The sequence below is a fragment of the Hemiscyllium ocellatum genome, chromosome 3 (assembly GCF_020745735.1).
Source record: "Hemiscyllium ocellatum isolate sHemOce1 chromosome 3, sHemOce1.pat.X.cur, whole genome shotgun sequence".
In the NCBI taxonomy this organism is placed as follows: Eukaryota; Metazoa; Chordata; class Chondrichthyes; order Orectolobiformes; family Hemiscylliidae; genus Hemiscyllium; species Hemiscyllium ocellatum.
In genome coordinates this window covers 69,144,694-69,168,849 of record NC_083403.1, presented here as the reverse complement: position 1 = coordinate 69,168,849, position 24,156 = coordinate 69,144,694, and the positions used below count along the sequence as shown (strand labels likewise).

At 41.1% G+C, this 24,156-nt stretch overlaps 1 protein-coding gene across 3 annotated transcripts in view; it reads right to left on the bottom strand.

Moving 5' to 3' along the window:
• Window positions 1–24,156, bottom strand: part of slc35f1 (solute carrier family 35 member F1) — a 313,410-nt gene that overhangs the window by 66,124 nt on the left and 223,130 nt on the right. For all 3 annotated transcript variants that reach the window (XM_060821185.1, XM_060821177.1, XM_060821194.1), the window contains exons 4-5: window positions 11,797–11,956; window positions 8,907–9,063 (exon numbers count right to left, since the gene is read on the bottom strand). In XM_060821185.1, the coding sequence (XP_060677168.1) occupies window positions 8,907–9,063; window positions 11,797–11,956 (317 nt within the window). The remainder of the gene's footprint in view (window positions 1–8,906; window positions 9,064–11,796; window positions 11,957–24,156) is intronic.

The window sequence follows — 24,156 nt, the reverse complement described above, 5'->3', positions numbered from 1 at the left end:
ACGACCACTTTAATATAAACTTATATAGTAATGATTACTTTAATATGGCCGAAGTCATAACTTTTAGTTGTTTCTTTTTCGTACAAACTTAGCATTTTAATCTAAAGTAAAAGTAATCCTTTTTGCTTAACAGCTAACTTTGAGCACAAAGCACAGTATAATCAGTACTAGAATATAATGTACCATAATCAGCTTTCAATGTGACTTCCCCACCCACACACACAACACTGCTTGCGCTGAAAAACAACACAAAGAACAGAAACTAATTGGATTTTCGAAGACCAGCTTTTAAAATGTTTAATTCTGCATTTGTAACTAATGCATTAATTGGGTTATACTATTTACAATCTATAGAATTTCCTTCCACACATATGGAACAAAATACAATACAAATCTATTTTACAACACAAGTTCAATTCAAAGTCAAGATGATTCAATCTCTGAATCTTTTCTATCAATGTCTTCCAGGAGAGTAGGAAAGAAGATAAAAAAATTGTAAACAATTATTGGTGAACCGCATACAATAACTTCTTATCAAAGGCCACCATCTCAACTATTATTTAATCAAGGACAAGTTGGAGGAATGATGGATGAATGGAACATTAATAATAACCCCTTTGGTGGGATTCATCTATCAATCATGCCACTGTAGGCAACTGCCAATAGAAGCCTAACAGCTTTATTACAGGAACCTCCAAGACTAATATACTGTGTTACATAGCTTTAGTGTACTTGAAATGTTTCACTTCATTTATGACAACAGGAATAATGCTGCCTCCCAATAAAATTACTTATGTGGATTATTTTACAAGAGATCAAGATAGGAGGGAGCAGTTAAATCGTAGCTCAACCAATACCGCAGAACCAGACACAGATCTGATTTGAAGGCCAGAGGCACATGTGACAGCAAATCTGCAGATGAATGAGCTATGAGGAGGATGCAGAGATGCTTCAGTGTGATTTGGACTGGCTGACTGAGTGTGCAAATGCATGACAGATGCACAATAATGTGGACAAATACGAGGTTATCCATTTTGGTAGCAAAATCAGGGAGGCAGATGTTTATCTTAATGGCTATAAATTGAGAGAGGGAAATGTGCAATGAAACCTGGGCATTCTCGCCCACCAGTCGCTGAAGGTAAGTGAGCTGATAGAACAGCAAGGGAATGAAGCTCACCACCCCTTCTCAATGACAAATAGGGATGGGAAATAAATGCTGGCCCAGCCAGTGACACCCACTTCCTGTGACTGTAAGTGTGAAAAAAGCACCGCTATCAATACAACATTTCTGAGGAGTGCTAAGCTAACAAGGATCAGCAGTGTCGCTAACTAACATAACCTAGAAGCAAAAAGGCCAACCTTCTCCAGAAACCTGTGGACTATCAACCTTTCAACATTAATTCCAGATATCTCTGAAGAAAGGTTTTAATTGTTCTATCTATCTTATGAAAAGACTTGCTCAGCCATCTAAATTTATATGGAGTCCCAGAAGTAATTTAGTCTGGATGGAACATTTATTTTACTTGTCTCTAATCGTTTTCCCAGAGATACAGTGTGAGGGAATTAACTTGTTATAAATCACTTCATATTTCTGACAGAACAGACTCAAAATTGTCACCTGCAATTGAATTTACAACAGGATAAAAGTATTATATGCTTATAGGTTCTGGAAAAGGTAAATCTGTCTGATTTTGCAAGGTACTTTTATATTTTCACGAGGGCAAGAAAACCATTCTCAAAAGGAGGCCGATGACTTTAAAATCCTAGTCTCCTTGTTAACTGACCACGAGCTGTTCAAGACCTGATGTTAAAAAAACGGTCCAGAACTTTTCAGGCCACACCAAAAGCTAAGTTCCATAAACCAAGGCAAGTAGTTCACTTGATGTTATATTATACTGCTAGCGGGGTAGTACTGTGTTTTTGTCATTAATGGTATATAAATAATGCAAAACTAACTTGAAGTACATAACTTTGACTTAAGTAATTCTTCTGTCTTTCTGTACTCCACTTCACTATGGCACACAGAAACGGAACTGAATTGGCAGACATGCCAGAGAGTTTCTTACAATGTCCAGGAACAAAAAAAGTTCCAGTTTTAGTACAGCACAGACCTTCACACAGAATTTGGAAGTAGTGCCCAACCTCGATGATGCACTTGAAGACCCTTGTTGTGATTCAGCATTTGACAACCAACACTTCCGTTTCCATTGCAGCACATACAGAAGCCATTCAATGTCTGAACGTGGCTGTCGAAGCTCAGACTGAGATCATAAAGTCTCTGTCAGTTGCTATGCAAGCCCAGTTTGACGCCATCAAAACCTCACATTCCCATCTACGCCTGACAACCTTTGATTCTCTTGCCACAGTCTCACCATAGTTGTGTTTAAAGAGTCATACAGTCCAACAACTTGTACTTCAACATATCATGAGGACTGTTGGGATTCTATCCCATTGAAGTGGCAATGAGACCAAGATGGATAAGTCTACCATCCTCCTTCAATATGTTTGCTGTTGCTTGTTAGCCAGCTATTCTAGAATGCTGCAACACAGAAGAAGCTGGGGCTCACAAGATCTGGCTCTTATTGAGGTCAGCGTGCAGTCACCCTCACTGGAAGGCAGCAACATTTGCTTATTGGGTTAATACTGATTAAAAGCAGTGGGCCAGGCAAAAAGTACCCACAATACAGGTGCTATTAGAAAACACAATAGTGATTACTTGAATATTGTTTGTACTATTGCTAGGACATATAAATACAAAAATTTGGAGCAAAAGAAGGTTGTTTAACACCTCACGTTTGCCCACTATTAGCGAAATCAAAGTTGGTCTATTTGAGTTTCGAACTTCATAGTGCTATCTAACCCTGACAACCTGTGATTCCCTTGTCTAACAAAATTCTGTCTACTTCCACCTTAAAACTATTCAGTGATCCTGCTTCCTGAAGTTCTGTGCTTAAAGGCTGACTCCTAATTTTGCAAAGCGCCCCTGGTTCTTGTATAATCCACATCCAACTTATCCTGTTCAGGATCATATTTACTTCAATCAAGTCATCCTTCATTCTTCTAAACTTCAGTGAAAAGGAATCTAGACTAACCTTGCAGACAATCCAAGAATTTCAGATGTACATTTTGGCTCTGAATCAGCCTGATAACAATGGGTAAGAAGTGGTTCTTGAATCTGTTTGTACATATTTTCAAACTTTTAGATCTTCTGCCCAATGGAAGAGGGCAGAAGAGACTATAACACGAGTGTAAGGGGTCTTTGATTATGTTGGTTGCTTTCCCTAGGAGGAGGAAGTATCGAAAGAGTCAGTAGATGGAAGACTGGTTTGTGTGACGGACTGGGCTGTGTTCACAACTCTCTGCAGTTGCTCACAGTCTTGGGAAGAGCAGTTGTCAGACCACTCTGTGATGCATTCAGATTGGATGCATTTTATGGTGCATTCATAAAAATTGGTAAGAGTGTTTGTGGACATGTCCAATTTCCTTAGTCTCCTGAGGAAGTAGAGATGTGCTTGTACCTTCCTGATTCTCACATCAACGTGAGTGAACCAGGACAGATTGTCGGTGATCATTACACCCAGGAATTGACGCTTTTGACCATCTGCACCTCAGCACCACTGATGCAGGCAGGGATGTGCCCTCTACTCCACTTCCTGAAGTCAGAGACCAGCTCCTTCATTTTGCTGATATTGATGCAGAGATTGTTGCGTTAACACCATGCTGCTGAGCACTCAACGCCTTTCCTGTATTCTGTTTCACTATCGTTTGAGATCCAACCTACAACAGTCGCTGGCAAATTTGTAAATAAAATTGGGGTGGAATTCGGCCACAGTTGTACGTATGTGAGGAATGTAGTAGATGACTGAGTACACAGTCTTGCTGGGCACCAGTGTCGAGGATTACGGTGAAGGATGTGTTGTTGTCTATTCTTACTGATTGTGTTTTATGGGTCAGGAAGTCAAGGGTCCAGTTATGAGAAAAGCAGAGTCCTAGGTTTCAGAATGTAGAGATGAGTTTGTTTGGAGTTGTGACGTTGAAGGCGGAACTGTATTCAATAAGTAGGAGCCTGTTGTAGGCAGCCTTGTTATCCAGATGTTCCAGGAATGAGAGTAGGGACAGGCAGATTGAGTCAGCAGTGGACCTGTTGCGCCAGTAGGCAAACTGCAAAGGATCAAGGCAATCTGTGAGACTGGAGTTGATGTCAGCCAAGACTAACCTCTCGAAGCATTTCATGACTGTGGAGGTCAGAGCCACTGAGTAGTATTCATTGAGGCGCACTGCATGATTTTTCTTTGGAACTGGGATGATAATGGTCTTCTTGAAGCAGGTGGGGACTTCAGGTCATAGTAAGGACAAGATAAAGCGAATACTACCGCCAGCTAATCCACACAGGATCTGAGTGCACAGCTGGGGACTTTCCATGGGTTCACTCTCACAAAGGTCAGCCTAATGTTTGTGGCGGTGACTGTGGGAACACGTGCCCCTAAGGCTGTTGGGATAGGTGACATCATTTCATTGACCTTCTGTTCAAAGCGAGCGTAGAATTCATTCAGTTTGTCAGGTATGGATGCACTGTTGCCCACAATTCTGTTCAATTTTGCTTTTTAGCCTGTTTTGTCATGTAGTGGTCAAAAAGTGTGGCACTGGAAAAGCACAGCAGGGTGGGCATCAACTGAGGAGCAGGAGAGTCAACGTTTTGGGCATCAGCACTTCACCAGGAATGTGGAGGGGGAAAGAGGCTGAGCGATAAATGGGGCTGGTGAGGCTGGAAGGAAGGTAGGTGGGATGGTGACAGGTGGATGCAGTGGGGGATAACTTTCATAGGTCAGTGGGGAGGGTGGAGAAGATAGGTGAGGAGGAAGATGGACAGGTAAGACAGCTCACGAGGTTCAGATCTGGGATTAGGTGGGAGGAACAGAGACTTGGAAACCAGTGAAGTCGATGTTGATGCTGTGTGGTTAAAGAATCCCAAGGCAGAAGATGAGGCGTTCTTCCTCCAGTTCTTGGGTGGCTTTGATTTGGCGGTGGAGGAGGCCCAGGACTTGTATGTCTTTGGGGGAGTGGGAGGGGGAATTGAAGTGGTTGGCCACAGGATGGTGGGGTTGTTTGGTGTGTGTGTGTCCCAGGGATGTTACCTGAATTGCTCTGCCAGTCAGCGTCCCATCCATGATGTACTGGAGACTACATCAAGAGCAATGGACAGAATGGATGAGGTGAGTCATTGTGCAGAGTGGGTTGGCCACTGAGTTCTTGAATATGGACCAGTCCACTGACTCAAACCAGTACCATACAAGCCCGTTCATTGCCTCAGACCAACACTGCACTGGATGTGAGTGAGATGTGTGAGTGAGATGAATGCGTGAAGTATGTTATTTTTGGGGTTAGGGTGTGTGAATAAATAACCTTTTTTTTAAACTCATAAAACCTTCTTACAGAAAATATTTAATTTGGAATCCACGCTGCCAGGGTAAGAAAACATTCACCTCTTATAAAGCTCCTGATAAGAGATAGTAAAGGGAACAAAATTTTGTCCATGATGTGCTCAATTTCAAACTCTGCGCATGCTACAAAACTTGTGAATGTTATGAAATGCGAGGAGTACAGTGATGGACTTCATGATGGTGGGCTGAGCAGGCATGTGGCAGATGGAACTTCATTGAGACAAATATGAAGTGATAGATTTTGGTAATGACAAAGAGGAAAGGCAATATGGAATAATGGATGCAATCTGAAGGCAGTGTTGGAACACAGCAATAAAATAAGACAAAGAACTATGGATGCCAAAATCTGAAATGAAAACACAAACTAATGGACTAACTCAGCAGATCTAGGAACATCAATGAAAAGAAAGCAGAGTTAATGTTTTGGGTTCAGTGACACTTCTTCAGAAGGCTCTACCTTGGAACATATATACATAAATCACTAAAGGTGGTATGGTGGGTTGGAAAAGTGAATAATAAGCATGCATCATCCTCGGTAAATAGATACACACAGGACAAGGCGGTTATGATGAATTTTTACAAAAACACAGGCTAATCTCAATTAAACTATTACATGAGGCATTAGAGAGGGTGCAAAAAAGATTTATGAGAATGATTCCAGGGATGAGGGATTTCTGTTCCAAAGAAAGATTGGAAAAGCTGGGGGTTTTCTCCTTCAGAGAGGTTTTGGAACCTTGGTAGAATTATTCAAACACATGATATGCCTAGATTAAATAAGAAGGAACAGTTCAAGTTTGTGAAAGGGTCGAGGACAATCATGTAAAATGAAGGGCAAATGAATCAAAGCAGCATGATGATAAACAGCATGTGGCCGAGGCTAAGAATGGAAGGCTTGAGGGTTTGGTGGAGGCACGTATAGTCATGGTTGTCAAAACAGAACTGGATACTTACTGAAGACGGAAGAATTCATGGGAAAAATTCAGGAGAGCGGGGCTAGCTGTGATGCTGTCACAGAGTGCTAGCATAGATACAAGGGGCCAAATGTTCTCTTTCTACACTGCAGCCTCTCCTTTGAGAATTCAAGACAAGATTCAAAATGGCAGGTCGGATGCGAACTAATAATAGATGCAGACTGAGAACACAATCTGTCCACTCCGCATGTCTTTGGTATATACACACATCGGATGTTTGAGCTAACATCCTTTCCAACATGGTGATTGGTGCAGGCCCTATGCCATTCTTTTTCAATTCCTCCTTCCCATAGCACCAAAGCCAGTGGTCACTGTAGGAAAACTGCAGGACTTCCAGGAATCATATGTTTTCAGGTTTCTCAGCCATGATGTCTTCCTTCCTGAGCCATATAACTTAGATCAAACATTGACTCCAAAGTCATGAATTACTGCTTATAAATGTTCCAAAGTAATTTTACAGCAAAACATAAGAATGAACCATCTGAAATCATGCTCTTAAGATGACAGCCACCAAGATGTTGACCACAAAATTCAAGATAGCAACTCATTCAAGTATCCTTCTTCAAAATCAACATTTTTGAAACGTACAACTATTTTGGGCTCATTTCACTTGCTGGGAAGTTTTTGTTTTTCATGATTAGATTAGATTACCTACAGTATGGAAACAGGCCCTTCAGCCCAACCAATCCCCACCTACCCTCCGAAGAGCAACCCACCCAGACCCATTCCCCTACGTTTACCCCTTCACTTAACACTAAGGGCAATTTAGCTTGGCCAATTCACCTGACCTGCACACCTTTGGACTGTGGGAGGAAACCAGAGCACCCAGAGGAAACCCACGCAGACACTGGGAGAATGTGCAACCTCCACACAGACTGTCACTCAAGGCTGGAATTGAACCTGGGTCCCTGGTGCTGTGAGGCTGCAGTGCTAACCACTGAGCCACCGTGAAGTGCATATTAAAATTAAAGGTATGTCAACATATTGTCTCTCTACTCAAATAAGCTTCAACTGGAAATTAAAGAGGTCTAATTAATATTCAGTGTATTTCAATCTGTACTTATCTAAAGTCTACAACTTCGGATGAATTCTTAAGAACGATATTGTTAGCATGGCTCAGAGTTTTGTTAACAACTGTTTCTCTTAACGCTGCATTGTACATTAAACAAAATGAAACAATCAGAATAGCAAGCTGTTTTTCAAGTTCAGAAAGTTCACCAAGGATTTTCACCACTTTGCTCAGACAGCTCCCAGCATCTCTTTCACCATCAAAAGATATTCTAATCAAGTCAGCAAATTTTGCATTTGCTTACTTCAGGCAGAATTTATGGTAGAACTTAAAAATAAAATTAATCTTGCCTCCAAATTTAATCTTTTCTTGTTTGCATACTAATATCTACTCAAATTTCAAGACTTTACAACAATCACATACAAAGTTAAATTCAAGTTTACATAGGAAAGAAGTTTGTTTCAGCACATTATATCCTTTATAGCATTTTACTCTTCTACAGAGATTTGATCTGGTACTAACCATTCCAAATTAATAATGCATCCAGTTGATCTAGAAATTTAGATGTATAACTTGCATAATTACTGGAAATAAATAAAACTTCCATATGTGACAAGTCATTTAGCCACCTGTGCCTGTTTGGAATTATTCGAAGTGGTCATCCATTGCAATGCATTGTGGAATGGGTATCTTTAAATATTAAACTTCACTTGTAATATCTAAACCTAAAAAATGCTATTTGCAATTCTAAAAATGGGTGGACTGGGAATTTGGGGTGGACTGGGAATTTTATTCTGTTTACAGAATCGGAGCAGCCAAGCAGTTAAAATGGGAAAGCTATATTTCCCAACTGCTCCTGATTATTCCTGTCTAAGCACCTTTGACAGCTAAAGCATTTTGTCAGTATTTCAGTGGACCATCAATGTTGCTAAAATCACATGGTGTAGAGTTTGAACTGATGACCTTTAATCGATTACATGCCTCGCATTTTAAATTGCCAATGGAACCTTAGGTTCATAAATATCTTATAGGATACTGTTTGCAAAACAAAATCATGCAGAATAAAGTGTCGTGTAAGCGCCTAATATGGGAATAATTATGGCACCAGACATGGGAGTGTTGGATTTGATGAAATAAAATTGAAAAACAATTATTCCAGCATAAAATCCATCAACTTGATGGACACAAAAATAATGCAAAAATTAAAAATCAACATGATAACTTTCTGTCTTTTTGGGTCATCTCAGTTGCGGTTGTCTGCTGGGAGTATTTATCACAAACTAGAGAGTTTTCTAGACAAAGAATAACTTGCATTTATCTGACACATGATCACATCTTTACACAGCAGTGTGCACAGTGAATTGTTTTGAAATGCATTGGCTGATGTAGTAAAAACGCATTGCAGTAACATTTTTCCAGCAATCAATCAAATCTGTCTGTTAGTTAATTTGGCGACCACATATTAAAGTTAGGAAAAGAACTCACAACTGTATGCCACTGAAGAAAGAGCCAAACAGTCCAATCATTCCTAGAAATTCCACCCGACTCAAGTTCTTCACAATGAATTCCTCACAGACATTGGAAATTCCATATAATGTAGCTCCTGCCAATACTAGCAAGTCTCCAAGCAGTTTATTATCACCTAGTTAAAAGTAAACAAAAAGAATCAATTATAGCAATTTTGGTGATTTGTTAGAAACCTCTCTGAATGCAAATTGCAATCACTTTTGCTTTCAGAAATATAACGTTAGATTTAAGATTAGCAATGTTAACACATTCACTGGCCTAATAGGTACAGAAAATCGTATGTTATTAGAATGGCAGTTAAACATAAAACTCAGATTAAACCATTAAAAGATATTTTGTTCAAATCTGTGTACATGTAGTTTGACAGTGTACTAAATAGAAAGCTCTTTCAAAGACAAGATAGGCCAAATGTTTTCTGTTAACCTGTACATTCAAGTAGCATCTGGGGAATTTGCCAGAAAGGTTCTACCTCAAATCTAAAAAGATTGACAAAAGTTTATAGAACTTTACTCGATTGCAAGCCATGTTACACTCCATCTGTGTAAAATAGGTCCAGCATCCCAATCACCATTTAGCCGAGATAAGCTGAAACCATTCAGTCCATTACCTGTACCTGTGAAGAAGCTGAGGACCTAAGAGAATGAAAATCAGCTGAAGACAAATGGGACCTGTGTGCTTTGCATAGGAATTGAAAATGAGGAGATTTAGCAAGGAATTTAGAGGGACGTGAGAGTCTGAAAAGCTTCTGATATCCACTGAATCAGATTAAGTTCGTCAAATTTATTAGCAAGAAGGATAATTAGCTTTTGCCAGCTAGACATGACTGCACATAGGGTTTCCACAGTCTCTCACATCATTCTATTTCAGTTCCACCTTCACTGAGGAAGCAGCAAATGGGTGCCAGAATTGGTGAGGATGTGTTCTATTCTGCAAAATTAACATCCCTAATGTTCAGGAGAACAAAGGGAAAAAAACACACTTTCTTTATTTAACATTATGCTGATACTGAGATTATTTTTTACACTAAGCAGTGAATTATGACACAGTATGCTTAGTGAGGGCACTTTGGATACCATGATCGTAGAGAGGAAATGAAGATATATCCTCTCCATTACACTTAACCATTAAAATTAACAGGCAAAACATCATAGTGCACTTGGGGGGAGGTGATAGTTCCCAAATATTCTAACAAACCTGATTCCAGTAAAAAAAATGGAGACAAAATTAATTTTCTAGAAGTTGGGACATGCATTAGACAATAGCTATGAGAAGGCACTAATGTATTCACCGATTAACCATACTCTATGCAGTTTTGGCACAAAGCACAGCTGAGAACTAAAAGGGTGTTAAAAACCTGATTACACTGAACACTCATTGAATTCATTATCACCCTGAGGTTCCATCCTGAATGAAGACTGGGTGCTTTCAAACATGATTAAACAAATGACATTGAGTTAAATGAGCATCTAACAGAATTTGAAATTACAATGGTAGTGACAGGCGCCATCTTTATTCAGAGATTTCAGATACACTTCTAAAACTGAGACTCTGACTCTGTACAATTCTACATGTTATGCAGTGCTATGTCTGCCAATCCAAAGAAGGATATTATTACAGCATCAATCTCATGTTAATTAGTACATAGTAGTTTTGATAAGAGACCAATGCATTAGAGTGTTTAAGCTCACTGTGAACTGCATCAACATATTATACTCAAAGTGCCTTAAAGTCTTTATTATTGGATAGTGACTTGAATTACGAAATGGTTATGTATACCAGCAATTAGACATAGAATCATAGAGTAAAGAGGCCCTTTGCATTATCGAGTCTCTACCGCCAAAAGTGGTTCAATGGGTACACTGTTTATTTGATTATACAGTTCAGAGTATAATCTGCAGCATCAGATATTCAGAAATACCAATTAATAAACTGTTATGGTGAGGAGGAAAAAGAGTTTTTTTGTGAATAGTACAAGAGTAAGCCAAATAAAGTGCAACATATCAATTCTATGTTGGTTTTGATTTGATAATATTAACATCATGAGGTAGTATTGATATATGAAAGAGCAGTGCATTTTCAATATACTGGCATGTTTTATCCATTTATTACAATCTATTTTAATCCATGTTTTATCCATTTATTACAATCTATTTTAATTTTGAGTAAATATTAAATTTAGATTCAGATCAGGACCTAACACAAATCATGTTAATTCTCCATGTCTAAGGTGGTGGTGATCAATTTTGAGACAATGGTCACAGCCACTTACAACCATCTAATGCCATGAGTATTCAGGTGCAACACTGAATCACTGATTCACAAAATTTTTACAGGGCAGGAGGAGGCCATTCAGTCCATTGTCTCTGCTCCAGTTCTCTAAACATTTTGACTTAGTGCCAATATACTACAGCTCTAATATAATCATCATGTTTTTATGTGTGGGTGGACATATATACTTAAACATGTAATTCATAAGGAAGGCTTTTACAAGCTATATGGAAAGTTCAGAGAAGGACAACTTATTTTTTACTGCCTCCCTCTGTGCTGCATGTTTCTAGTGTTTAGCACTGGTGGACTAAACAACCCAATTAGGTGGTAGATATAATTAGCATGATGTAAATATAGTAAAGCAAGAAATCGCATGAATACCTCTAAATGATATGAAGCTGACCTTAACAATGTTACTTTTCATGATGCATAGTTATCTAGTGCATCTTAATCTTCCAAATTTGAAAACTGTATGCGAGTGCGAAGTCTGTTAACAATCTGACTTTCACTTCTCTATTGATTTAAACACATCAAAAATGGTTCATGGATTTTCTGATGGTAGAAGTACTGAGTAACTCACCAGTTCCTTGATGTCTCCCAACAAGAACATCAGCCCCCACCATACATCCCATCCCCAGTAGACACACCCCGACTCCAATGAAGTGAAGAGCCTTGTATCTCACCAGCAGGAAGAACCAGGACAGCAACAGTACCACTGGGATAACAAAACAATCGAGCAACTGGAAAACAAAAAGAAAGGGCAAAATAAATCATTACTGATAAATCATAGTTCAGGGGACAACAAATCAACATGGGATGCACAACCTTTTGATTTGGACATAAGATATTTTCCAAAAACAATTTCACTTGACTGTAGACACACAATGGCCTCATTGTTCTTATCCCGAGTTACCCAGATGGGTAACTATAATTCCTTAAATTCCATTTATTTTAATATCTACTGCTGTCAATCTGAGACTTATTAGAAGTTAGTTCTGCAAAGGTTCAGAGTGTGCCTGACAATAATTACATCAAAGGAAATACAGTGGGCTTGACAATCAATATGTCAACAATCAGTGGGTTTCTACATCTATGTGCCTGCATCATGATGTGAATCACATTGCAAATGCATAGATCAATATACACAACATAGCTCACTCTCTCAGCGGAGCAGGTAATGGCTGTCTGGTGGTGTTTTTTTTTAAGTCGCGGGTATAGTCCAGTTTTTGTTATTTAACGGCTAAAATTTAAAGGTTTTTTTTAAGCACCTAGCGGACCCAGAAGCTGGTGTCGCGCTAGCTTACCTGGGAAGGTTTTTTTTCCTTATATAAGCGCGCAGGTGAAGAACCCGAGGCACTATGGGGTAGAGCCTCCCACCCGCCCTCCTCCTCTAACCTAATAATAAGACCCATTGTGGTAAGCAGGTAAGTGCTGCATTTTGCTTGTTTGTTTCTTTAGATCTAGTTTTTTAAAGTTTACCTTTTAGAGGGATGGCAGCGAAGGCAGTGCAATGTTCCTCTTGCAACATGTATGAGGTGAGGGAAGCCATTAGCGTCCCTGCTGATTACACTTGCAAGAAGTGCACCCATCTCCAGCTCCTCCAAGACCGTGTTAGGGAACTGGAGCTGGAGTTGGATGAACTGCGGATCATTCGGGAGGCAGAGGTGGTCATAGATCAGAGCTTTAGGGAAGTAGTTACTCCGAAAGTTATAGAGAGATGGGTGACAGTGAGGGTGAGTGGGAGGAAGCAGCCAGTGCAGGGACCCGCTGCGGTCATTCCCCTCAAGAACAAGTATACCGTTTTGGATACTTGTGGGGGGGATGACTTACCAGGGGTAAGCAACGAGGTTCAGGCCTCTGGCACGGAGCCTGTCCCCGTTGCTCAGAAGGGAAGGGCGGAGAAAGGTAGAGCGATAGTTATTGGGGACTCAATAGTGAGGGGCACAGATAGGCGGTTTTGCGGGGGCGACAGAGACTCACGATTGGTATGTTGCCTCCCAGGTGCAAGGGTACGTGATGTCTCTGATCGTGTTTTCCGGGTCCTTAAGGGGGAGGGGGAGCAGCCCCAGATCATGGTCCACGTTGGAACCAACGACATAGGTAGGAAGAGGGGTGAGGATGTTAGGCAGGCTTTCAGGGAGCTAGGTTGGAAGCTCAGAGCTAGAACGAACAGAGTTGTTGTCTCTGGTTTGTTACCCGTGCCACGTGATAAGAGAGTCGAGGCATAGGGAGAGAGAACAGTTAAATGCGTGGCTACAGGGATGGTGCAGGAGGGAGGGATTCTGGTTTCTGGACAACTGGGGTTCTTTCTGGGGAAGGTGGGACCTCTATAAACAGGATAGTCTACACCTGAACCTGAGGGGCACCAGTATATTTGGGGGGAGGTTTGCTAGTGCTCTTTGGGAGGGTTTAAACTAACTCTGCAGTGGCATGGGAACCTGGACTGTAGCTTTAGGGTACAGGACCTTGAGTGTAGGGAGGTTAGGAACAAGGCATCGATCTCGAAGAAGGGTGCCTGTAAATAGGAAGTTGGCTTGAAGTGTGCATACTTCAACGCCAGAAGTATAAGAAATAAGGTAGGTGAACTTGCAGCATGGATTGGTACCTGGGACTTCGATGTTGTGGCCATTACAGAGACGTGGGTAGAACAGGGACAGGAATGGCTGTTGCAGGTTCCAGGGTTTAAATGTTTTAGCAGGGTCAGAGATGGGGGTAAAAGAGGGGGAGGTGTGGCATTGCTTGTCAAGAATAGTATTACAGCGGTGGAAAGGACGATGGAGGAAGTCTTGCCATCTGAGGTAGTTTGGGCTGAGGTTAGAAATAGGAAAGGTGAGGTCACCCTGTTAGGAGTTTTCTACAGGCCTCCTAATAGTCCGAGAGAAGTAGAGGAAAGTATTGCGAGGATGATTCAGGAGAAGAGTGAAAGTAGCAGGGTGGTTGTTATGGGGGACTTTAACTTCCCAGATATTGACTGGGAAAGCTATAGCTCGAGTTCGTTAGATGGGTCGGTGTTTGTCCAATGTGTGCAGGAGGGTTTCCTGACACAATATGTGAACAGGCCAACAAGAGGTGAGGCTATACTGGATTTGGTTCTAGGTAATGAACCAGGCCAGGTGTTAGACTTGGAGGTAGGTGAGCACTTCGGGGACAGTGACCACAACTCGGTGACTTTTACTCTAGTGATGGAGAGGGATAAGTGTGCACTGCAGGGCAAGAGTTATAGCTGGGGGCAGGGAAATTATGATGCGGTGAGGCATGACTTAGGATGCGTGGATTGGAAAAATAGGCTTCAAGGGAAGAACACAAATGATATGTGGAGATTGTTCAAGCAACAGCTATTGGGTGTCCTTGATAAGTATGTACCAGTCAGGCAGGGAGTAAAGGGTCTTGTAAGGGAGCTGTGCTTTAATAAGGAATTGGAATCCCTTGTGAAAGGGAAGAGGGCGGCCTATGTAAAGATGAGGCGTGAAGGTTCAGTTGGGGCGATTGAGAGTTATAAGGTAGCCAGGAAGGATCTAAAGAGAGAGCTAAGAGCAGCGAGAAGGGGACATGAAAAGTCCTTAGTTGGTAGGATTAGGGAAAACCCAAAGGCTTTCTATAGGTATGTCAGGAATAAAAGGATGACTAGGGTAGGTATTGGTCCAGTCAAGGATAGTAGTGGGAAGTTGTGCGTGGAGGCGGAGGAGATTGGTGAGACACTAAATCAATACTTTTCGTCAGTATTCACTCAGGAACAGGACACTGTTGCTGATGCGAATATTGAGTCACAAGTGATTAGAATGAATAACCTTGAGGTATGTAGGGAAGAGGTCTGGGGAATACTGGAAAGGATGAAAATAGATAAGTCCCCTGGGCCTGATGGCATTTATCCTAGGATCCTCTGGAAAGCTAGGGAGGAGATAGTGGAGGCATTGGCCTTGATTTTTATGTCATCATTGTCTATGGGAATAGAGCCAGAAGACTGGAGGATAGCGAATGTGGTCCCCTTGTTCAAGAAGGGGAGTAGGGATAGCCCAAGTAACTATAGGCCAGTGAGTCTCACTTCTGTTGTGGGCAAAGTCTTAGAGAGAATTGTAAGGGATAGGATTTATGAACATCTGGATAGGAATAATGTGATCAAGGATAGTCAGCATGGTTTTGTGAAGGGTAGGTCGTGCCTCACAAACCTTATTGAGTTCTTTGAGAAGGTGACCAAGGAAGTGGACGAGGGTAAAGCAGTAGATGTGGTGTATATGGATTTTAGCAAGACGTTCGATAAGGTACCCCATGGTAGGCTAATGCAAAAACTACGGAGGTATGGCATTGAGGGTGCATTAGAGGTTTGGATTAGGAATTGGCTGGCTGGAAGGAGACAGAGGGTAGTAGTTGATGGTATAGGTTCATCTTGGAGTGTAGTTACTAGCGGTGTTCCACAAGGATCTGTTTTGGGACCATTGCTGTTTGTCATTTTTATAAATGACCTAGAGGAGGGGCTTGAAAGCTGGGTGAGCAAGTTTGCAGATGACACGAAAGTCGGTGGAGTTGTGGACAGCGAAGAAGGATGTGGCAGGTTACAGCGGGATATAGATAAGTTGCAGAGCTGGGCAGAAAGGTGGCAAATGGAGTTCAATGTAGCTAAGTGTGAAGTCATTCACTTTGGTAGGAGTAACAAGAAGATGGATTACTGGGCTAATGGTAGGCTACTTGGTAGTGTGGATGAGCAGAGGGATCTTGGTGTCCATGTACACAGATCTCTGAAAGTTGCCACCCAGATAAATAGTGCTGTGAAGAAGGCATATGGTGTACTGGGCTTTATTGGTAGAGGAATTGAGTTCCGGAGTCCTGAGGTCATGTTGCAGTTGTATAAGACTCTGGTGCGACCTCATCTGGAGTATTGTGTGCAGTTTTGGTCTCCATACTATAGGAAGGACGTGGAGGCATTGGAACGAGTGCAGAGGAGGTTTACCAGGGTGTTGCCTGGCATGGTAGGAAGATTGTATGAGGAAAGGCTGAGGCACTTGGGGCTGTTCTCATTGGAGAAAAGAAGGTTTAGGGGAGATTTGATAGAGGTGTACAAGATGATTAGGGGTTTAGATAGGGTTGACAGTGAGAACCTTTTTCTGCTAATGGAGTCAGCTGTTACTAGGGGACACAACTTTAAATTAAGGGGTGGTAAGTATAGGACAAATGTTAGGGGTAGATTCTTTACTCAGCGGGTTGTGAGTTCATGGAATGCTCTGCCAGTAGCAGTGGTGGACTCTCCCTCTTTATGGTCATTTAAGCGGGCATTGGATAAGCAAATGGAGGTAGGCTTTGGTCGGCGCAACATCGAGGGCCGAAGGGCCTGTACTGCACTGTATTTTTCTATGTTCTATGTTCTATAACATGTTCTGAATTGAGTTCAAGATTTACTCTCTGTATTCGTGGCAGGAAAATTTAATTTTACAACCAAGCGACAGTATCCAACATTAGATGTGATTCGGTGATTGGACAATATCTGTTAAATAACCCTGAGTAGGCGATCGCTTATGCTCACGACAAATTTTGGATCGTCGATCAGGCTCACACTGTGCTGCAGTTAGTTGCATGTGCTGGAATTAACATTCACTAATAAACAGGGTCCGTTCTTTTGCAGACAAAAGCATTTGTACACCCACTTTGTCTATTTCAGTGTAATAAAAATTGTGACAGCCATTCTCTGTGAGATCATTTTTCAGGGTAATGCCTCGATCAAATAGAGTCAATCGATCTGGTTAAAATTTAAACAAAGCTTGGCAGTAAATGTTAACTGCCTCATTCCTCATGGCAACATCTTGACCAATCAGTGACCATTTGCCAAGCAAATAGCACTCCTCTCATAAGATATAAATGTTGTTTTCACTTTACATTGTTATTTCCTACAAATTGTCCTGAACTTATGCAAAAACTTCAATAAATGTTTTATTTTTCAGCAATATGAAGTATTTTCTTAATTTGGTGTGACTACAGAATTGTAACCAATGTTTGCTGTTATTGTCCTAAATAATACTTTCTCTCTAAACACCATAGAATATACAGAAGAAGCCTTTCAGTCCATGGAATGTGCATTGATGGAAAATTGACTCTATACTAGTCCTACTTTCTAGCACTTGGTCCATAGCCTTGAACATTATGACATTTCAAGTGTTCATTCAATTACTTTATAAAGATTGTGAGGTTTCTCACCTCAATTACCCTCCCAGGCAGTACATTCCAGATTCCCACCACCATCAGTTTTTTTGAAGAAGTGACAAAGAAGATTGGTGAAGGCAGAGCAATAGATGTTGTCCATATGGACCTCAGGAAGGCATTTGACAAGGTTTCACATGGTAGACTGGTTAGTGAGGTTAGATCACATGGAACCCGAGGAAGCTAGCCATTTGGATTCGAAATTAGGTAGGAGACAGGGGGTGGTGGTGGAGGGTGGCTTTTCGGACTGGAGGCCTGAGACCAGTGGTATGCCACAAGGATCGCTGCTGGATCTATTGCTTTTTGTCATTTCTGTAAATGATTTGGATGTGAACATAGGAGGCACAACTAGTAAGTTTGCAGATGGACAGTGAAGATTAGCTCAGAGTACAATTAGATGTTGATCAGATGGGCCATTTTATTTTAGATAAAGGCTGCTTCTATTGTCCCACCTTTAAACCCCGACCCCCTAGAGGCTGCGCAAGCTGTTCACCTTCGCATAGATTGCTGAGCACCAGTGTCTCAATCTCTGTTCAGAAATAAAGACAAAAGACACCTCTTAAAGCTACTGTATCGTCGCAAAAGTTGCCATTAAATATGCTTCGATCACTTTCCAGCAAGGGGATGCCAAAAGATGGCCATTTTATTTTAGATAAAGGCTGCTTCTATTGTCCCACCTTTAAACCCCGACCCCCTAGAGGCTGCGCAAGCTGTTCACCTTCGCATAGATTGCTGAGCACCAGTGTCTCAATCTCTGTTCAGAAATAAAGACAAAAGACACCTCTTAAAGCTACTGTATCGTCGCAAAAGTTGCCATTAAATATGCTTCGATCACTTTCCAGCAAGGGGATGCCAAAAGATCGTGTAAACGTAAAATATCTGCATCTTCCCAAGACAAAATATCTGAACCAGAATGGATCCTTGAGCACTTATAGTAGTAGTCCCTTTTCAAATGCTTTTCACAACATTGTCACTGGTTATGGGCTGGGAAGATTATCAACCATATTTCGAAGTCATTATCATCCCATCAACACAAGAGTAACAAATCAAATCAGCTCCAAACACCACAATTGACTTTCTGAAGTAACTGAATCACACTAGACTTACAAAATTAATTACATTTGGGATTTGTATGGATTGAATGACAGTTGAAATCATTGATTTTACAATAACTTTCCTGCAAAACTTTTCGCGATTTAAAATAATTCCTGACCTTTCATGTAAAGATGTTGAAAGCTTTGAATGATCTTTAAGTAAATAAAATTTATATAAACTGAATTCGGTAGCATTGATTTTGTACAGGAGTCAAACTAGAACACCAGTCAAATTGAGAAGATCAAATAATGCACTGCTTGAAAACTATCAAGGGCTTTCCTTAGACTAAAGGCCAAGAATATATAAATAACTCATCCCAACAGGACTTGAGACAGACACCTCGTGAACTGGAAATTCACTGATGAACCAAATATCTGTTTAATAACATATCTAGAATTTAGTTTTAGTTTTAGATAAAGGAGATATTTTAGGGTTTAATATTGACTTCAAATGACACATTAAAATGTGGCATCAGTGTAGCCACCATTCCCAGTTTTCATTTCCATGGAAGTCAAAACTATTCCCCCAACTTGTTACAGTTTTGTTTAAAGGCAAAGCTAAGAATTCATTCAGGGTTGGTTCAGTATATATCATGAAACAAAACTTTAAATTTAATAGGTCAATGAATTTCAAAGAAATTACCACTTTAATGCTTTTATTACTAATATTGCATAGTACAAGTTCCCACCAATTAGAAAATTGGAAGACTTGAATTCATACTAAATTATACCGCTATATCCTAAATGTGAAACCAAGGTTTTATCTGATTAATTTGAAGTAAATTGCAGAAAGTTCATGCCTAATTGGTTCTTATTAAATATGTTTCTGAGATTTTTAAAGATGAACAGCAGTACTTATTCCAAAGAGACCCTGAGGTGAGCTTCTGAATACATATAAGGAGCAAATGCTTCAGGCAGTTTCAACAGGACCATCAAAACTGGATTGCATTTCAGAGTCTGAAGACGCCAGAATTAGAAAAGCGTAGATATCGGAGTGGCCTGTAGGTCTGGTGGAGATTATAGAGAAAGAGAGGGATGAGACCCTGGTTGGATTTAAAAGCAAAGACGAGAAATATAAAATGAAGGAACTGTCTAAGGAGCCAATGTTGGGCCATGACCACAGAAATGATGGAGGTTACAGAGGGCAGAATAGGGAAGGCTAGTTGCGAGTGTGATAGAATAGTCAAGTGTAGAACTAGAGAGGCAGTAAGAATTCTCCAAAACTGCCTGGTTTAGGAGATAACTGCTTTTGCCTTATTCACACAGGCACCAGCCCCCTGTGGAGGACATTGCACTATTAGGCTTTTCAATCTCTAGTGCCAAACATCACAGAAGGTTTGTGGTAAGTCTGAGTGTAACAAACCTCTAGCAGTGTTAATTGCTTACAAAATTTAGCCCAAAATAGTGCTCATTGGTGGTATTTCTGAATCACCTTTTAATTGTTAAACTCTTCCAGTCAACAGCAACATCCTGGGGGTAATGCCCTCAGTAGAGGAGAATTTGGAGGCAAGGAGGATAGATATTGGGGAGAGGGTGCCATGCTGACACTGCACCATTTCCCACCTCTACTCTGACTAAGCTCCTGTCAGGAAGACATGTGCATGACCCACTTTTTCCAATAGCGATTGGGGTCTTAAAATCTGAGGACCACTTTCTGGCACTGCTGACACTGACCCCTAAGCTTTCTTGCAATCCCTCTCCTGTCTGCAATCCCATCCCCATCTCATGCTTGGAGTTCTTCCCTGGTCTCTGCCCTGGTGGGTGCATTGCTGACCACTACCACTGCTTCTCCACTGCTACCTCTGTTTAGCTGGTAGCTTTCACAGTGCAGGATCTTTGGCCTAGGTCTTTGACCCAAAGAAGGCTCACTGCTGACTATTTAACCACCTGGGTTGTACGTATTTTATCAGGTCTTCCCCAAAGGCAGAGACACTCTTGATGGCCTTTTCGTGGGCAAGTGAAACCCGTATCACTTGGAGTAAATCCTGCCTCATGGTGCCCATTCTGACCAGAATAGTTGACTAGCATAAAAAGGGGAGGAATGACTTGGTATAACTGGGAAGTAACTGGAAATGTGCCCAATTATCCCAAAAGTACTTCATATACATCAGCAGAGAAATAGAATTCCAGAACCAGGGTATTTATCTTTTATGTCAAACAAGGTATAAAAACATACCTCATCATTTGTAACCATTTCTAACCTGATGAGAATGGATTCAGTGCTGACTCAGTTTGGAATGCTGATTCCTTTCTCTTCCTTTCCAGTTCTGTTGTATATTTAGTGGGTTGATGGCAAGCCCCTCACACTTGGATAAATTTATAACTTTCCTAAGATATCCACTTCGTTGACTACATTTAGGTGCTGACTTTGACTTTTTATTTTGGCTGGCCAGCCCACAAAGTTGAACATTTACATTTGGTTTCAGCATTTTCTGTTTGATTTGGGTCTTTGACTGGGGATTTTCTTGGAATTGTTCTGCCTCTATGTTGTACTTTCACATTGGAAGTACAGCATTACCCCAGCGAGTAAATGGAGCTCGAGTACAGATCAAGCATGACCAACTGAGTGGCAGAATAATCTTGAGGGATTGACTAGCCTGCCCATTCCATTTCCATTTATGCAGAATTGGAATTGTTGCTGCGATTCCAATGGTGGAGCACGAGCAGCTTTAAGAGAAGTTCTAGCTTTTTTTCTATCTTCCCAAGGAAAATTAGGTAGAAAGGTACGTAGGATTTAGGAACAGGAGCAAGCTATTCGACCTCTTGAGCCTGCTCCATCATTTATTAAGACGAAAGCTAATTTGGTTGTGGTCTCAATTCGGCCCTCCTGTATGCCAGTCTGTTCTTCTCCCTGCTCCACCTCAATAAAACCTCCATAACATGTGATTTCCTCATCTGTCATCAAGCAGTGTGGCAAGTTTGGCCTTGCCAGTGCTGTTTATATCCTGTGAGTAAAAATAAAGAGGTTAGTTAAGCCTTGCATAATCAGAATAACTAAATTGTTTCCAGTTAACATCTGAACTGATGGCACTAAATCCCTTCTAAATTTGATCCTCTTTTGATACTGACTATTAAGCGAGATAAAGGTTTATAGTATTTGCCCAATTTCGATGTCACATCCCTAATATCATAACATGCAGAGATTTTGTAATGGGGATGCTCCTTGCAAAGCAGTATACTTCAGATTAAAACCAATTACATTTTGCTAAGGGCTTGGAAACGCACCGTTATGTCAGACCCTGCTTGCAATCATTCTAATTTATTTTCTCTCTGCATTGGTATACTGGGATTTGGTGGAACTCACAAAGAAATTGCCTCACGTAACCCAACAAAATCAATATATTATTCTTGAACTAGGGAACAAGTGAGGAAAGTACATTAAAAAAAAGAGCCAAGGACGGTGATTTACTAAGAATTAAAAAAATGAAAATAGAAGAAAAAATTACAGTAAACCATCTACATGCTCTGAACCATTTAAGGAAGGGTTTCCCTCTGACGGGTTAAAAATATAATTGCCTCTAATGACTATTAATTCCTTAGCAATACTGGTCGAAGAAATGTCTGTGTAAAACAAGTGGCATGGTCCAGTGGAGGCCTTTTACAATTAAGAGCCTCACGACAGGGAGTTTATTGATGAAAAAGTGATTACATTTGCAATCCTGTCCGAATACTTCACACAGAATCTGCTGAAAGCCAGTCTCTCAGCATGGTGAAGGGCAGTGCCTTCAATCTGCTGTTGGACAGCAGCAGGAATTTTTCATTCTCCCAAATCCCCTTTCTCGACTTACTGCCAAATAAAGGTTAAATTTTGACGAAGCCAATTTTCTGGCATATTTATAATATTTCATTTGTGATGTTTTTTAATTTCAAAAATATATTTGATTCACAAGAATGTACATATTTACACAATTACATATGTACATAATCACTAAAACATTTCAGTTCTATACAGTCTTTGCATATGGAGAAACAAACAAACATAGGAGTTTGACTTTACTGACAATTCCAACAAACAAACCCAACTTATGCAAGATACTTTTTACCCATAGATTTGAGGCACTGGGAGAGCCTGATAACTGAATGGACCCCCACTGTACTTTGGCAGAAAGACCTTAGACAGTGGCCTTTCCCCACTGCGTCTTGGCAGCAGTTGCCCTGAGCTTGAATGTACAATGATCTCATTTGTGATGTGACAGCCTGGCCCCCTGATATTGACCTGTTTCTTCAGCAGGTGTGAAAACCACCCACGGGAAGGTAGGTGCACAGGAGGGCAGAAGAGACCTCGCCACAAAGATTTGAAAACATTTTAGATTGTTTTTCTTGTGAAGCAGGATGGTCGGAAGTGCCCCACAGGTAGAAAGACGGGTCCAATCTTGTATCCCTTTCCTCCCAAAACCATCATTGCCACTTTACAGCTCAGTGAACCACCAGGAACAGTTCTATTGGCTGCTCTTATCCTTCGGAGTCTACTGCTGCATTTTACCAAAAAGATGGCTAAGCATCAATTTTAGAGAATTTCTATCCTTGAGCTCATGCTCACCAGCAGCATTAGAAATGAAGTAGGGCAAGACCACCATTAAAAGTCTTTCAGCCTTTGGGGCAACACAAATTTACAATCAATGAATGATCGCTGCACCCAACACACATCAATTGGGAGCTGGTGTCAGTTATGTCTAGTATGGCTTGTTGTGCCCAGTGCTGCTCTGCTCGATGATGCTTAAGGAGAGGCTCATCCTGCTCGATGTCCTTATCTGCTGCTGCTCTTCCAGATCTCTAGCATCCATCTCTTGCCCTCTTTGCCTGCTACAGTTATGCAGAGCACAGCACTTTAAGATTATTTAACAAACTATGCCATGAATGTATTGTAACTCCTCATTAAGACCAATCCTAGCATAGAACTGCATCTTCAGGAGACTCCTGCTCCATGGCGGTCCTGATGAAAGAATTGTACCAACATACAGCCTCACTCAGGGGTTATATCATTGAGTCTTCAGCTATGGCTGGAGGGGGTACCTCTCCTCTCCTAACAAGCATCTTTCTAAGATATCAGGCCCTTGAAATGAACATGTTAGTTCTCAAGGACATAGACATCATGGCAGCTCCCATGGTACCAAGCGCTGATTTTTAAATGTGGTATCTGCGATCACAGGTCAATTGCACATTGATAGAATGGAACCCATTTCAATCGATGATGTCAGCTGTAATCTGATACAGTGCTCCGAAAGCCATGTGTGTCCTGTCAATCGCACTCTGCTCCTTAGAGAAGACCGCTGTTATAGGTGAAGCTCACTGCCTGGGCTACAACATTGACTGCATCATTGGTTAGTGAGATGAAATGGTGTCATCTGTCACAAATTACATCAGTGACAGGCTTGATACATATGTGGATGATGATTGAGATCCCACAGTGATCCCCAGTGGATCTGTGAAGGCAGCTAGTTGCATAAAGTTAGGAACCGCTGTCACCTTGACAGGCCCTGGCATTGCATCATCATCACTCACCCCTACAGTTCACAAATCACAGAATCCCTACATTGTGGAAAGAGGCCATTTGGCCCATTGAGTCACATCAACCCTCCAAAGACCATCCTACCCAGGCCCAGTCCTCCCACACTATCCCCGTAACCTTGCAGTTAACATGAATAATCCATCTAGCCTGC